The following is a 14864-nucleotide window of genomic DNA, read 5'->3' on the forward strand; positions in this document are numbered from 1 at the left end:
GAATGTGCCGACCACACGCAACGGCACAACGATAGTCTGTCTGTTCGCGAGACGTACATGTTAGTGTGCGCTACATGGAATACATATCGTACCACACTATCCACAACCCCATAACCTGCGTCACTACAATTGAAGATCACCCAGACGAAGAAGAATCGTCTGAGTGATCGTGTTCGGTATCAAATTCAAGTTCATGACCTTATGAATGAATACCGAGTTTTAGCATATCGGAAGTTTTCAACGGTAACGCTTGGGAAAATATGATAAGTCAATCGGTTTACATCACGTTGCTGATCTTTAATTTCACAGCTTCCTTTATCGTGTCATTTCCATAGGGTTGCCGATCCGCTAAAACTACCGAAAGTATGGTTCTTCCGCATCTAAAATTGAGTCGTAGTCCTTCATCTACTGCAATGCTAGTAATGCTATCGCATGTCATACGCTTTTGGCAGTGCGCCAAAGAGCACGGCCAATTTTTTCCCCCTTGGTTTTCCTCAGACGGTGTCAGACATATGTCGGCACAATTCCCTTAAAAGTCGGCCCAGGACGCAGATTCTTCCAGAAGACGTGACGTTGCCCATCACTGTGAGGCCGACAACGGTTTGTTCTTTCAGCAGTACCAGCACCACCTATGTATTACGAAACCGGAGTGTCACTAGGGGGTGTCGGGAGACCGTGTGTAACGTCACTTTCGTATCTACCGCACCCAATCAAACGATAAGATTCTAACGGCCGAATTCATGAACGAGCCTCGACTCGAAACTCGACTCGAGCTGCTCCTCGAGACCGGTTTTGCGCTTCATGAATCGACCTTGACTCGAAACGCTCCTCGAGTGGAAGAATTCCTCCTTGCATTCCTCGAAAATCTCGAGATAGCATTGGTGCTACCTCGAGAACGCTCCTCAACTCGAGTTTGGCTGGTGTCATGGCGAAAGACAGGTCGTTCGCTGCGTCCATGGACTGCGTTTTGTGCTACGATGGCCTTTAACTGGGTGCTGACAACAGTACCACTGAGCTACAACGTTCAATAAGGGGCCATCAGACTCCTTTTGAACATTTTGATGGTCACGAGTTCCTCATAGAGTATACGGTACCGCTTCATGAAGCCAACTGTACGAAGCCTGTTGGATATATTGCCGCTGGAGGAAAATGTGTGCAATCGTGGGCTGCCGCTACCTCCTGTGCTACAACTGCTCGTTGACATGTGATTTTATGGCGTTAGTACTTTTCGAACTGCCACGGGAGACATTGTGAATGTGTCAGAAACGACGGTGTGCCGCGTTGTGGAAAAAATCCCACACCTTCTTGCAAGCACACCTTTCAAGACAAGGTGTAATAAATTTTCCTTCTGTCGCGCTATTTAGCACAAAGAAGGTGTGTTTGAAGGATGTTTTCACGCAAAAAGTGGTGCAAAAAAACAAACAGTGCATTGATTGCACATCTAAAAAAATAAACATCTGATCTGCCTCCTCAATGCTTCTCCGTAATCTTTATACTGTATCAAGCTGGCCCAACCCCTGCTCCAGACCGAAACGGCTCAACAAATCTTTCACTCATGTTTATTTTTCTCTTCTTTTTTTTTTTTTTTTTGCAGTCGAAGACAATGCGGGAAAGCGTCCAACTTTCGTCTGAAACGGTCGCGAGAGTTCTGTCGCATCTCTCCCCCTCTTTTTAGGGTATTTGGGAGATGTCCCAATAGTGTCACCCCAGGTCATAGTCATGATTTCTTTCTTTTTTTAGCTGTTCCAATAGTACGAATTCCGTTGGTTGGGTGGGATACCAGGCTCAACCGTTTAGGCAGAGCGCAAATGAGGGCCATAAAAGTTTGTATGACATGCTCGCGGTGACTCCCCAAGAATGGTCTCCCCGATTCTTTGCTCGGGATGTTGTTGTAAAATCTTTTTTGTTTGTTTGATTGTTTATAGCTACCCTGAAGGCGTTGGGTAAACGTAGCAATCCGCTAACAAACAGTCATTCACGCCACATATTGTAACATAATAGAAGAGTAACAAGCAGTGACATCATCATTCATATTATTCGATACGAGGTGACCATGCCATTAAGCAAGCTGCTGCCGATGTGGTTGTAATTGCCAGACCAGAAAACTAGGAAACCTATCAGTCTGTTTCCCTGTTCGAAACACCTGCACCCTTCTTCAAACACTTTCAGTCCTTTGTGTTTGTATTCGTAATGCACGTTGGTCGAAATAAAGTAAAGATTTGCATTTATTTTTCATGCCTTAAGTGTGTTTTAAGCATGATATTTAACATTTTCGGTGGGTCCCGAAAGACGGCTGGGGACGAGAGTACAGCTTTATTCGAGGACGGTTTCTCGAGGACCGCCTTGGCGGAGTAATCCCCGAAGCGCGTTCATGAAACGCATGGTCTCTTTGAGTGGAAGAGCGGTGCTTTCCTCCACTCGTTGGAGTCGAGGCTCGGTCATGAGTTCGGCGGCAAGTCATGCACGCTGCGATTGGTTCCTGTAAGTACGACAACTTGACGTGGACGTTACCAATGCTCTACTAACGCTCCCTCTGTTGTCATCGTCAGCTCCGCTGCCTGGCTGTTTTGGCATTCATTCGTCGGCTCAACTTCTTAATGAAGGACTGTTTTGTTCTGCTTCGAAGGTGATGCCCTTCGGATCTGCGAACGTGCCATCCATGTCTGAACGCGTGATGGATCGAGTTCTTCGCTGTCATCTCTGGCATATTGGCATTTTCTGCTTGGACGACGATGTCGTATTATTAAGAGGAAATGAAGCTACGAGACAGGGAAGAACATGGACAAGCAGGCATGCAAGCTCTCCACTATAAGCAGGGGCGTGTTGCTGGCATCGCCTGCAGATCGCAGCATCGTAACGCCGTCCGTGCTCGTGCAATAAGTTTTTACTTGACAAGGTGTACACGTAACCAAAGAATAGAAAAACAAAGGCCTAAAGTCCAGTGCTGCAGTGAACAATATTCGTTTCTCTTTCTCATCGAGCCGCAGTGCTATACCACTACTGAATAGAGACCTTTACATGCCATAAGTAGGGTTTCCGGTTTTCGGCATTTGCCGAAAAGCGCCGATAAACATACACTATAAAAAATCTTTTTTATATATAAGAAACAACCTACAGATATATAACCTATATAACCTAAAGACACAGAAGGAGAATGTGGATGTAGCCCGTTTATCATCGTACAAGGCCCCATTTAATATCCGAGTACTGTCAAGTTAGCTTACAGAATACCGTTATTGACCAAACTGCAGAACGGACAGAGCCGTCATTGCTCCACCCACTTGACCGGGATGAAAGGCGAGCCGCGGCAGCACGGGGGGATTTCAAGGCTGTACCTCTTCTCCAGAATGGCGGAACGGGAGATTTCAAGCAGCTGGTAGAAGGAAAAAGCAAACGAGCTGGTGGCAGATATTCATAACGAAGTAGTATTCTCCATTCGGCTCACATTGTTGAGCCATGCCATGTTTTGAGAAATGTTTTCTTCTTAAGTTACAAGAAGGCATCGGGATTGATTCTTCGAGGCCCAACCGTTTGTGCTTTATGTGCTTCGAAAAGAAACGGTGAAATTAATTACGATGCTTTTCACCTGCGGTTCCGCATGGACCTTCAAAAACCTCGAGGCGAAATACTCAGCATTTTATGAGCAGAATCAACACGATAAGCGAAAGGCTCGTCTTAAAATACGGTGTTATGGTGCGGAAGAGTAAAACATGTGCTGATACGAAAGGTATAGAAGTGACAAGAGTAAGAAAGTGTCCGAAAATAAAGTTCAACTTCACGAAAAAGCTCCGAAGAATGCTTAAACCTACCGTTAACCTGTTAACCTGTAAACGGATGTACGTCACCAGGTGCATCCCTCTGTGGTTGAGGAAGAAAAAGAAGAGGGAGGTTGGTATGAACTATATGCCTTTATTGTCCGGAACACACACACTTTCAAACGTTATGCATTGTCTTTCAATGTTACTCACAGAGCAAGCGCGAACGACAAGAAACAAAAAATCATACGTTTCGAAAGGCGTTCAGAAGCCTAAAAGACATCAACCCAAGCAGCACAACACCCTGGCCAAATATTGGCTGAACATGAGCAATACTGGTCCAATACTCGACCAATACTGGCCGAGTGTTGCTAATATTAGGTCAAGATGTTGTGCTATACTTGAGAAGTTAACCCCGTTTGCGATCGTTGCCTCCGCAGTGACATTGAAGGGTACTAGCACGACATATCATTGACGGTTACTTCAGTCTTCATCAAGCTGACATGATGGGGAAGCTAGTCATGAGTAGCACGTCGGCAATAACGACAAAGCACTGCATCCTGCCGCTGAAAGAAGGCAAACGAGGCAAGAATTCCCCAAAAGGGCAGGAGCAGGAGGCTGTTAATTGCTCGGTCGTCAGGCCCGAAAGCTGAGATCGGAATGAGCAAAGAATTTCACGCTCGCGCTGTGCGATGCCGGAGGCGCGAGCACTTCGTCAAGTCCGCTGAGAGGCGCTACAGATCTGCCCCCGTTCCCACTAATTATGGTAGTTTTTCCGATGGTTCGTCGTTTCAGCACCTTAATTGCCCATTGACTATAACGTTGCCGGAAAACGCGAAGCGCGAATAATCAACAAGAAGCCGTTTGACGACGGTAAGTGAGAACGCAAAATAACGGACCTTTTTTCGCATATGCGTCGTATCCTAGCGGATCCCCAGCGAACCACGCTCGGCGCGCGCCAAAACAAGAATTCACGTGGGTAGCACAAAGGACCAAAACCGGTCCGGAATGGGACCGACGAGCTCGCGCCGTTCGTGCGGCCTCCCCACATACTGCGCCATCTAGTGACGACGGAGATAACCATGTCCGGCGCCTCAAGGTCACGCGCATGCGCGTAGGCCGTTGTGAAGAAGGTCCATTAGAAAGCGTCAGGGAGATCAAAGCAATCTCGTGAGCTACGCATTTCCCTCCCAACCCCACGAAGAATCAGTCATGAATCGGACAGAATTTTGGACAAAAGAAAATAGGACAAACCTTTCAGATGTGCATTCCAATATACATGACTGCGTGCGCGTCAGTTTCGTCTTTGTGTCATTGGTCCCTAACACATTGTTTCGAAAGCGGCGTGTAAAGATGAGCACTTAGGGATACGCATACGCAGGTTTTCATAATGTCCGTTGCGTCGACTAGGTTTCAAAGCGCGATAACATGCTTTCAACTCATTATTAAACTTGATGACTGTCGTGTTGCAATACAATGGCACTAACATGGCACATGTGCAATGCTCATCGTTTCAAGCGACCAACGATGATGGACGAGTACTAAGCAAGCTTCCCCACATAAAGAAAGATACGACCATAGCACATAGCACAAGCCTGAATCGATATTAATGCCAATTTCACAAAAAATATCTTGTAGCCGTGACGAATAATATCATCGAATGGTCTTCGCGCTACTTTAAACCTGCCATGAAGAGGAAATAAACTTCGTACATAAATTTCAGTACGAAGTCTACAACCATTTTTGACTAAAACTTCATTCCAACAATTCATCTCTTCACTTTATACACACATGCAGGTCGAGTGAATTGTTTCCTAGCCAACAGGCCACTAATGAACAGTGTTTGTCGAACACGCCAAATTATTCATGTTTGTTCTTTCTTTCTTTAAAAGGACAGTTCGCTCACCAAGGACCAATTCGGTGTTTCCGCTACCACACGTCGCGCATACAGTAGTTAACCGAAGCATTGCTCCACTTTTCATAGACTTGAACGATATAGTTCATTACGGACATTACAAATCATTGGAACACACATGGTTTGAAGATCCCGTGCGAGGAGATATACGCATGAAGTCAGTGTAACTACACGGAGCCGTTCTCTTTCGTCTGGCTTCAAATGGTCCATGGAGGTCCTAACGCTTGCTCTTCACTGCATGCGTGGCCCTGCCACCGCAAGGCCGCACCCACGAAATACGTATAACTCTGAAAATACAGCGATCTCGAGCGAAGACGCTCACAGGGGAGTTGTTTGGAGTCAGACACTCCTGGCAAATTGAGTTCAATTATGCTCAAGAACGAACATCCCCTTTAAGCTTGAGCACTGCAGCTCTCGGAAGCACACTTTCAGCACAGGTATACCTACACTACACACTCGCGGACACAACACCTTGTCTTCATTCATTGCTGCTGTCCTCTAGGGCTCTGTACAGCGGAGAAGCTATGATTAGCACCCGAATTGAGCGACTTAGACATGGCTTGAAACGAGGACCTGCTCTTTAACCTCTTTCTCTGTGCACGGCAGAAGAGCAAGTCAGCCATAGACTTGCGGAAGTTCTTTGAAAAAAGAGCATACAGAAAAGGATTGAGTCCCGAGTTCAGGTACAGCACGAGGTTCGTCACCACGGTTAGAATAGCAGCAGTCGTGCTGGAGCCATTGTACTCCGTCGACCAGTACTGCCACAGTTTCCTCGCGTGAAATGGCAGGTTGCACATTGCAAAACTGAACACAACCACCACAAGCAGACGAATCACCTTACGTCGAGGCCGAAGCGCTGAGCAAGCGTTGCTGTAGCTGCTCACCTTAAGAGGACAGTTCTTCTTCTTCTTCAAAGGCGGCACAAGGGAGGAACTTCTGCAACTAGCCGCACAACTCAACGTGGAACACTCGTTGCACGTGAAGGGGACGGTGAGTGTCACTGTCGAACCTTGCTGTGCTCTGCTGTGCTGTGTAACCAACGTTTCGGTATACTCTTGGCATCGAGGTCTAGAAGGTTCGGTCGTTGTCTCGACGCAAGCCTTGCAACGAGCGGATTTACACTGGTTGTTCAAGTCAGCCGTGAATTCCTTACGTCGCTGAGCCACGATGGTCGGCCCGTGCCAGAGGTGGTAACAGATGATTGTGTAGAGAACACTGATAACGATAAGCGGAATAACGAAACAGACCACAAAGTTGACGAGGTCGTACGTTTTTGAGTTGTACAGAGCGCGTTGCATGACACACAGCGCCTCTTGAGTGTCACCCACAACGGCTTCGACTGTTCCGTACATAACTATGCGGGGACTACAGTACGCGGCACTTATGAACCACACAGTGACGATGGCGAAACGTAGTCTGGTCATAGTGACAACCTGCTTGTTCCACATGGGATGGACGATGGCGATGTAGCGTTCGACGCAGATAATTGTGAGAATTAGAATGGAAGCGGTGTAGCTGAGCCCGTGAACGAAGTGGTACATGCGGCAGAGGAAGTCACCGAACACCCACTGAGGAGTGAGGTAGAAGAAGAGGTTCTGGTAGACGCAGAACATGGCCACGCACAGGTCAGCGAATGCCAGGTTTGTCAGGAAGAAGTTGGTGGTGGTGCGCATGCGACGATTCAGGCAGACCACCGATATCACAAGCAGGTTCCCTGCAAAAAGGACAAGATCAAGTTTGCTTCAACAGCCCTTTCAAAGGTTCGCTCCCTCTCTCAAATAACTCCAAAATGAATTTCAAATCGCTTTTCGTAAGAATTACTTTCAATGTATGCGGTTTCACATATGACCCTGACCCTTGTGTCAAAATGCCAATGCGGACCAGAAAGAAAAAAAAATACTTATTACAAATCAACGTACGATCATCGTCATCATCACGTCATTATCATCATCAATCATCGTACTGCAAATCAGCTTCGCACAAAGACCCGGTACACAAAATATAAACGCCATGAGTTAACATTACACGCTTCGAAAGAACCCGCAAAACTGGATAGTTTCGGATTCTCAAAGAGTACGTGACGTCACCGGTATCCCTGGCGCCCGTCTCCTAGCAACGGCGCGCATACCCGAACTCCATACAACGTTAGAAGGCTCTCAGCCATGGAGGAAGGAAACACAGGAGCGGCCTTTCCAACTTTTCGCCATAGGGATGGGCGTGCCAGCCTTCGCATTGCATTCTGGGATGCTTCTGTCTACCATGTGACCGCTCACGTGACCTCAAGAGCATGCGCAGGCGAGCTCCCAAAGCAGACGACGGGAGTCGTGATTGTCTTGCAGTTCAGGTATTGCATTGTGATGAACGCCGCGCGTCCAGTTTTATTTGTGTGTGTTCTGAGGTTTACTCTTGGTTTACCCTTCTGCTACAAGACCGGTCACGGTCTGCGGGACAAGCACGCAGGGCTAGAAACATCATTCGTTGCAGCGACGTTTGTGTGACGACGTGGCCACGTTTTATGTTTCTTGCAGAAGTAGTAAAGCATGCCAGTAATCAAACTTGTACAACAATCGAGGAAATCAAATGAATCTGCAGCTGTATCACAGCGCCAGCTTGTAAACGAACGATTCAAGATGACTCTCACACACAGGGGTACGTACTACGTACTTAAGAATGAAACGTTATTCCCGTGGCAGGAGCTGCTTTCTGTTGAACGACAGCCGCAACCGCGGTAAGAACACGTTAACAAAACGTTGTTTCTGCAATGGTGCTCACATTTTAAGAGTAAATAGCCCGTATTCACCAGTCGACTTGAACCATTGGTCTAGTGACGTCGGGTTTAAAACGATCACGTGATCTCTCCGGCTATGAAGAGCGGTTGACCAAAGGGTGACCACAACGCATGCGCACTATTGACATTGTCACGAGATGGTTGAGGGGAGGAGAACGTAGCAGACGACAGAATCGTGAAGAGGAAGGCTCCCGTTTGTTTTTTGATTATGATGTTAACGGAAGAAAAGTTCAGGTGGCGCTGGCGCTGCTGCAAGTGGTTGCGGATCGGGGTGTCGGTAATTGTCGGTTATGCGCTATGCCTACAACATCGACGCAAGCGGCAAATGTTGAACATGAGAGAACATCAGTTCTTTAATGTTCAACAGTTGCCGCCTGCGTCGATCCCGTCGTATGAATGTGTGTATGAGTGAGCAAAAATGTAAGAGTGAAAGGAGGATGAGTGAGAGAGAGTGGCTGGTTTGTCCCTTCAGATGACGCACCCTGGAAGTCGCTGAGAAGGCGTGTTAGCTTAGCTCAATTGGTAGAGCCCTGGACCAGCAATCCAGAAGATGTGGGTTCGAGTCCTACAGCTGGCTAACCTTTTCAGTGACTTTCATCTTTAATTGTTAATCTCTTAGGCAATTTGAGGCCGTGTATGTGAGTGTTCCTTCTATGTTGTTTCAGCCTCAGAACAACAGTTCTTTAATGTTCAACAGTTGCCGCCTGCGTCGATCCCGTCGTATGAATGTGTGTACGAGTGTGCAAAAATGTAAGAGTGAAAGGAGGATGAGTGAGAGAGAGTGGCTGGTTTGTCCCTTCGGATGACGCACCCTGGAAGTCGCTGAGAAGGCGTGTTAGCTTAGCTCAATTGGTAGAGCCCTGGACCGGCAATCCAGAAGATGTGGGTTCGAGTCCTACAGCTGGCTAACCTTTTCAGTGACTTTCGTCTTTCATTGAAATCACGTGCACCTTAGCTACAATGTGCTGTATTACTTTTATTAAAATTTACATGAATGTATGTCTTTCTTCCGCAATTTCAATGACCTTTTTAGCCACATTGGTAGTTGTCACCTTGCAGAAGCCGACATATTGATCCAGTTCTGTCAGCACAAATCTATGCAACTGAACAGTTTAGTGACCATGGTGTACTGTATCATCAAGGACAAAGCCTGGAAGCAGATGTATGGGACACAATGCTGAATTCGTGGTAAAATAATGTAGATGCCTCTGCATGACTAACCACCTAACTTCAGTAAAGAGTGATGAACATGCAGAGTCTTCAGGCAACTTCTGGTAATTAATACATAACATATGCGAGATGGTTTGCAAGATACCAGCACCCAAAGCAACAGTTTCACAGAATCTGGGCATATGCATTACGTTGGCACACAATTATTATAATTTTATTTATTTCTTGTTTTCACCCTACGGGGTGAAGGGACCGAGGTAAAAAAGCCTTCAGGCTTGAAGAGCACCTCGGCCCCCCAGCAACAGCGGCTACATATACATTCGCATACACTTCTCTACATGTACATTCAATTGCACAACACATTATATAGACAAATAAGTGCACATGTGTAGTTCTTCACGCAGGCCTACTCTTATGTTTACAGGGCAAACAACGAGGAAGAAAGAAAGAAAAGGAATAGGAGAGAAGTTGACACATAAAGATATGATAAAGGGAACGCAGGCTTGCTGATGAGAACGCGAGCTTGAGGGTCAAACAATACAGAACGTATTGTCACGCATCGTCTTCTTAAGGCTTCGAAAAGATGTGGTTCGCACATTGACATTATGATTATGAAGGATATTTAGTAGATGCGGTATGGTGACTTGCAGTCTCTGGGCGCCATATCTCGAGCGGGAGAAGGGTACAAAAAAAAAGGGTCAGGGGATCGGGTATGATAGGGTCTTGTGTTTTCGCGGACGTGTCCTAGATCTAACAGATCGTTCTCGGCTATGAGTGACTGCTTGTAACACAGTGCGAGGCGATAGGCATAGAGCTGAAAGACAGGCAGTATGCGGTATTTGCTGAATAGGGGTGTGGCAGAAGCATCGTATGCACGCCTTCAATTATCCGGAGAGCAAGCTTTTGCAGGACATACAGCTGCTGAAGGGACGTCCTGGATGCAGATCCCCACACAAGAGCACAATAATTAAGCCGAGACTAAATTAGGGCCTGATGGAACAGCAATTTGGCCCAGGCGGGAAGCAAGTGTTTGTACTTCCGCAAAGATCCGAGTGTCACACTGATTTGCGATGCAATGGATGAAATATGATCGTGCCAGCGCAACTTCTTGTCAAAAATGACTCCCAGAATTTTTACGCTGTCGGCAAGCCTATATTTGGAGTCACCGATGAATATGTCCTATTCAGGTACTCTGCACGGACCAGGTGGAGTAAACAGTGTAGCAACTGTTCTTTGGATATTTGGATATTTTTTATATTTGGATACAAGAAGAGCATGTATCTACTTCGGTCCACTTTACTGAACTTTAGCACCCCTAAGAGTGCCATAGAAGATGTGGGGGGAGAGGGGGGTTCTAAAAAAAACAGTAGTAGTGTGAATTTCCCATTAGAAAGAAATGAAAAATTCCACACACACAACCACAAGATTTCTGAACCTATGGTGGAGCTAGCTCTTACACAGGCATGTTTTTTGTGGGGCATGGCATGGTATGCCTAAGCTAATGCCAGTCACATATTTGAATAGCAATAAGTTTGTATATCAATTATTTTCTTCACAAATGGCATTGAAGAACTGCTTACCTGAACCAAAATAATAATCAAGTGTGACACATATACAATCATACGTCACAGGCATTTGGTGTCAGTCATGCCGTGAAAGCAGTGTGCACGAGCAGCCGCAACCGCGGTAAGAACACGTTAACAAAACGTTGTTTCTGCAATGGTGCTCACATTTTAAGAGTAAATGACTTCGAAAAAGCATAAGAGCACGAAAAGCGGCGCGAGCAACAAAGCGTTGCTAAAGCGAAACTTTAGAGATGATCACGTGGTGGACAGGAAGTAATGGCGGTTTAGACAGGAGCGACCGCCAGAAGGGTCCCACGGAAATTTGTTCGAAACGGCCGCTCCTGTGTTTCCTTCCTCCATGCTCCCAGCAGCTGTGGCGAGGAAACTGAAATCGAGCGCATCGTGGTGCAATGTTGTAAGACGCCTGGATAGATTGGGCCATATCATGAAGTCATATTTTTTAATACTATAAATTAATTTTATGACACTTCCACGTCACATTGATAAACAATGTTTTGGGGAAATACGGCGTGAGGCCCCGAAGATTGTAATGAGATAAATTCGGTAGAACTATGAAACCACGAGGTTTAGCCCAACGTGGGAACTTTAAGGTATGTTTCGACATATGACGGCACACTAATATAGCGCTACAAAACAGCGCGCAAAAACAGCTCTCACTGTCATCGGACGGTTCTCACTTGCAAAGCGGCGTTATCGCTATAATTTCCGTGGTCATTTCCGGTCTCTCCCATCATGGCGCCTCTGGAGTTCGACAGCATGCGGACGAACAAGTTCCATCAATTGACTAAACAGAAAATTACCATATATTTTGGATGATAAACTCTCTGGTACCGATACGATCGTCGTACCGTGAAATGCGAAAGCAAAACAACTCGACAACTTCCGCGACGTCATCTCTGAGGGAGCCCCTCATTGGCCAACACGAACCTAGCGCTGAGAAATTTGACACGAGCTCAACTCCGGCAAGCGCTATTTTCTAGCGGTTTGCAGCACTGTGAGGAGGAAAATATAGCGCTGTTTTGTAGAGCTATACAGCAAATCGCTTTATGTCGGAAGAGGCCTTTAAGGTCGTTTGCGGAGCCTTTGGACAATATCAAGCTAACAGGCAAGGGGGAAATTCTGTGGGGTTGAGGCCATCTCTGGCACGTAACAGCGCATTTTTTCGTTGGCACTTTTTGTTCCAACATGCGGTTTTATAGGTTTGCCATGTCGATTTCACGTCCTTACCACTGTTACTTGACTACTTCTCTTATCAAGTACAGGCAGAACTTCACTATTTTTACCAAACACGGACCAAGGCATACAACTCGGCTTCCGCAAGTTCCTTACCGAAAAAACAGCAGCAGAAGACGAAAGTGTATGCCACAACCAGTATGACCTTGACGTCTGTACGGTCAAAGATCCAACCATCCGTCGGCACTTCAGCGACAGTGCAACAAGTAGCGTTTGGCTGCAGCGTACAGTTGACGGGTGCATCTTCGTGCGAAATCCCAACTCTCTCCATCGCATCCCCGCATGTGGTCTCCATGGAAACCTGCACACGAACGCACTTTCTTTAGGTATCCGTCGAGCACGGCATATACTTGTGTCTAACATCACGTTAAATCACACGAGAACGTGCTCCACTTTTGCACCTACGGTTTTCTAAGACACATTTGATTTGGAGGCGAAACTGCGAAACTCTCGTTCTCTCGGATGGAACACTCCAATCAAGCGGTGGCTCCAGATGGACGACAGCCGTCTTGAGGACATTTTCTCGCCATAGCAAATGAAATGTAAACGATGGAAATTTGTAACAGACGCCCAATGAGCAATTTTCAATGAAGATTACTGCATGTCGTGAAGATGCCTTCATTTTGCCTTGCACGACCCGCGAATAACCATACGACCCACGTCCGAATTTTTCTGCCAAATGTACCATTCAGAGCGAATCGTGCTGTTCTGCCAGTACCTGTGGATCGTCGCGCTCAACAGGAAATACGTCACGCAAAATTTTTTAAGCCCCAAGCGTTTGTCGTCTGACCCGGTGGGAGCGCGAAAAACTCGTTTTCTGTCTGACACTCAAGAGTGCGCCGATGGCGAATTTCACTTGCGCTCCTAGGCACACGCGATCACATCCCCAAGTGGACAAATTTATTCCGTTTACAACGAGTTCCCTAGCAGGCAGTCGCAGCCGAGAAGGCGATTTTCTTCTTACAATTGCAGACTAACGTAACGCACGAAGAAGACGCTGACAGACATGCATGGGTTATATACGGGCCCACAAACGAGCGCACGAAACTAATGACGGATTTCGCTGGTCGAATTGGAGCGAGCACTTTCGTCCGCTGGGGAGCAAGTATAATCCGGTCCCGGGGGGATTTAACCCGAATACGCCAGCGGAAAACAAACGCAAGATGCGGCAGTGGCGACTACTTCATTTGTTTTCGGTCGAATCGGAGTTCTCCCGGCGGAGCAAGAAAGATCCATCATGAAGTGAACAGCGTGGTTCACCACACAAATACTAGTACCGCAAATAATTGCAGAAAGCTTCAGTGTCTATTGTTTCTGAGTTTTGTTTGAAACCACCAGCGAAGGGTGCATATTCCCGGCCCAGGCTAACAAAATAAAAACGAAAATGCCTGCATTAGATTCACCGACGCAATTGGGAATAAGAGTCATGCACATTGAACGACGAGAATAAAGGAAGATGAAGGTGAAGAAGAAGATGATGATGGTGATAGGAGAAAAAAATTGGAGATGATCCCTTCGAAGTTGGAATCTTTTGAGAACTTAATGCTGGAGCTAACCTCAAGTAACCATATGACTTACGACCATTAAAAAAAACGAAAGAAAAAAAAAAAAAAAAACGTATTGTGTCTGCAGGTGGCGCTCAAGTGCATTATGCTGTAGAGAGCACTTCCAGCATAGAATTGTCTTTACTGTTGTCCCGCTGTGCTTTTCATACGTGAGCCTCCACGTCCTATTACAAGGGTCCTATTACGCCATCTATGCAGTTGCGATATGCAGAGTTCTGAACATCACATCAAAATACTCGTGCCTGACTCAGCGCGAAATTCAGTCCCAGTTCACATGAGCTTTTGCACACCATGTACCGCAGAAACGAACAGACAAACATCAAGCAATTTGTTGGCATTCGTCACATAATAGGAGCAACCCATATCTACGTAAACACGCTATTTGTAGTAGAGTCACTAAATAGGTGTACGGTACAGAGTATCGCATCCTTTTCCGCGCCGGAGCCGCCGCTTCGGTGTCCGCGGTTGGGCCCGATCGTGTCACGTGGTTTCTCTTTCCAAGAACGCGTCGTCCATGTTGAGTCCTCTCCATACAAAACTAGTTTCCTCGGTTGCCAGCTGGCTCTCCCGCGCGCTGTTCTCCGGCGGAGAAGGGGGAGATTTGCGTCTTGTTGCTAGGCAACGCAGCGGCGCCGGACCCAAAATGGCGGGATCACTCGCTGGCGTTGCTCAGTGTCGTTACTCTGCTCCCTATTTAGTGACTATTTATAGTAAACTAATGACGATCAAAATGGGGGCAGATCCTCATATAGGACCGTTATACTGAGCCGTTGATTGCTGTTGGTTATCTCGAGCTACTCACGTGCATCGTCGCAGTCCTCCGAAAATGTATTTTGCTCATCCTTTACAGGT

General features: G+C 46.6%; 1 protein-coding gene and 1 non-coding gene across 2 annotated transcripts in view; one reads left to right on the forward strand and one right to left on the reverse strand.

The window, feature by feature from the left end:
* Nucleotides 1-3913: 3913 nt before the first annotated feature.
* LOC135397626 (trissin receptor-like) overlaps nt 3914-14864 on the reverse strand; it is a 191056-nt gene continuing 180105 nt past the window's right edge. Inside the window, exons 4-5 of the mRNA XM_064629239.1 lie at nt 12544-12748; nt 3914-7384 (exon numbers count right to left, since the gene is read on the reverse strand). Coding sequence (XP_064485309.1) covers nt 6153-7384; nt 12544-12742 — 1431 coding nt within the window. The 5' untranslated portion in view covers nt 12743-12748 and the 3' untranslated portion in view covers nt 3914-6152. The remainder of the gene's footprint in view (nt 7385-12543; nt 12749-14864) is intronic.
* On the forward strand, nt 8963-9035 carry Trnaa-agc (transfer RNA alanine (anticodon AGC)). The gene has a single exon. It is a non-coding gene; the product is annotated as a tRNA-Ala (tRNA).

Source organism: Ornithodoros turicata, chromosome 6 (assembly GCF_037126465.1).
Source record: "Ornithodoros turicata isolate Travis chromosome 6, ASM3712646v1, whole genome shotgun sequence".
Lineage (NCBI taxonomy): Eukaryota > Metazoa > Arthropoda > Arachnida > Ixodida > Argasidae > Ornithodoros > Ornithodoros turicata.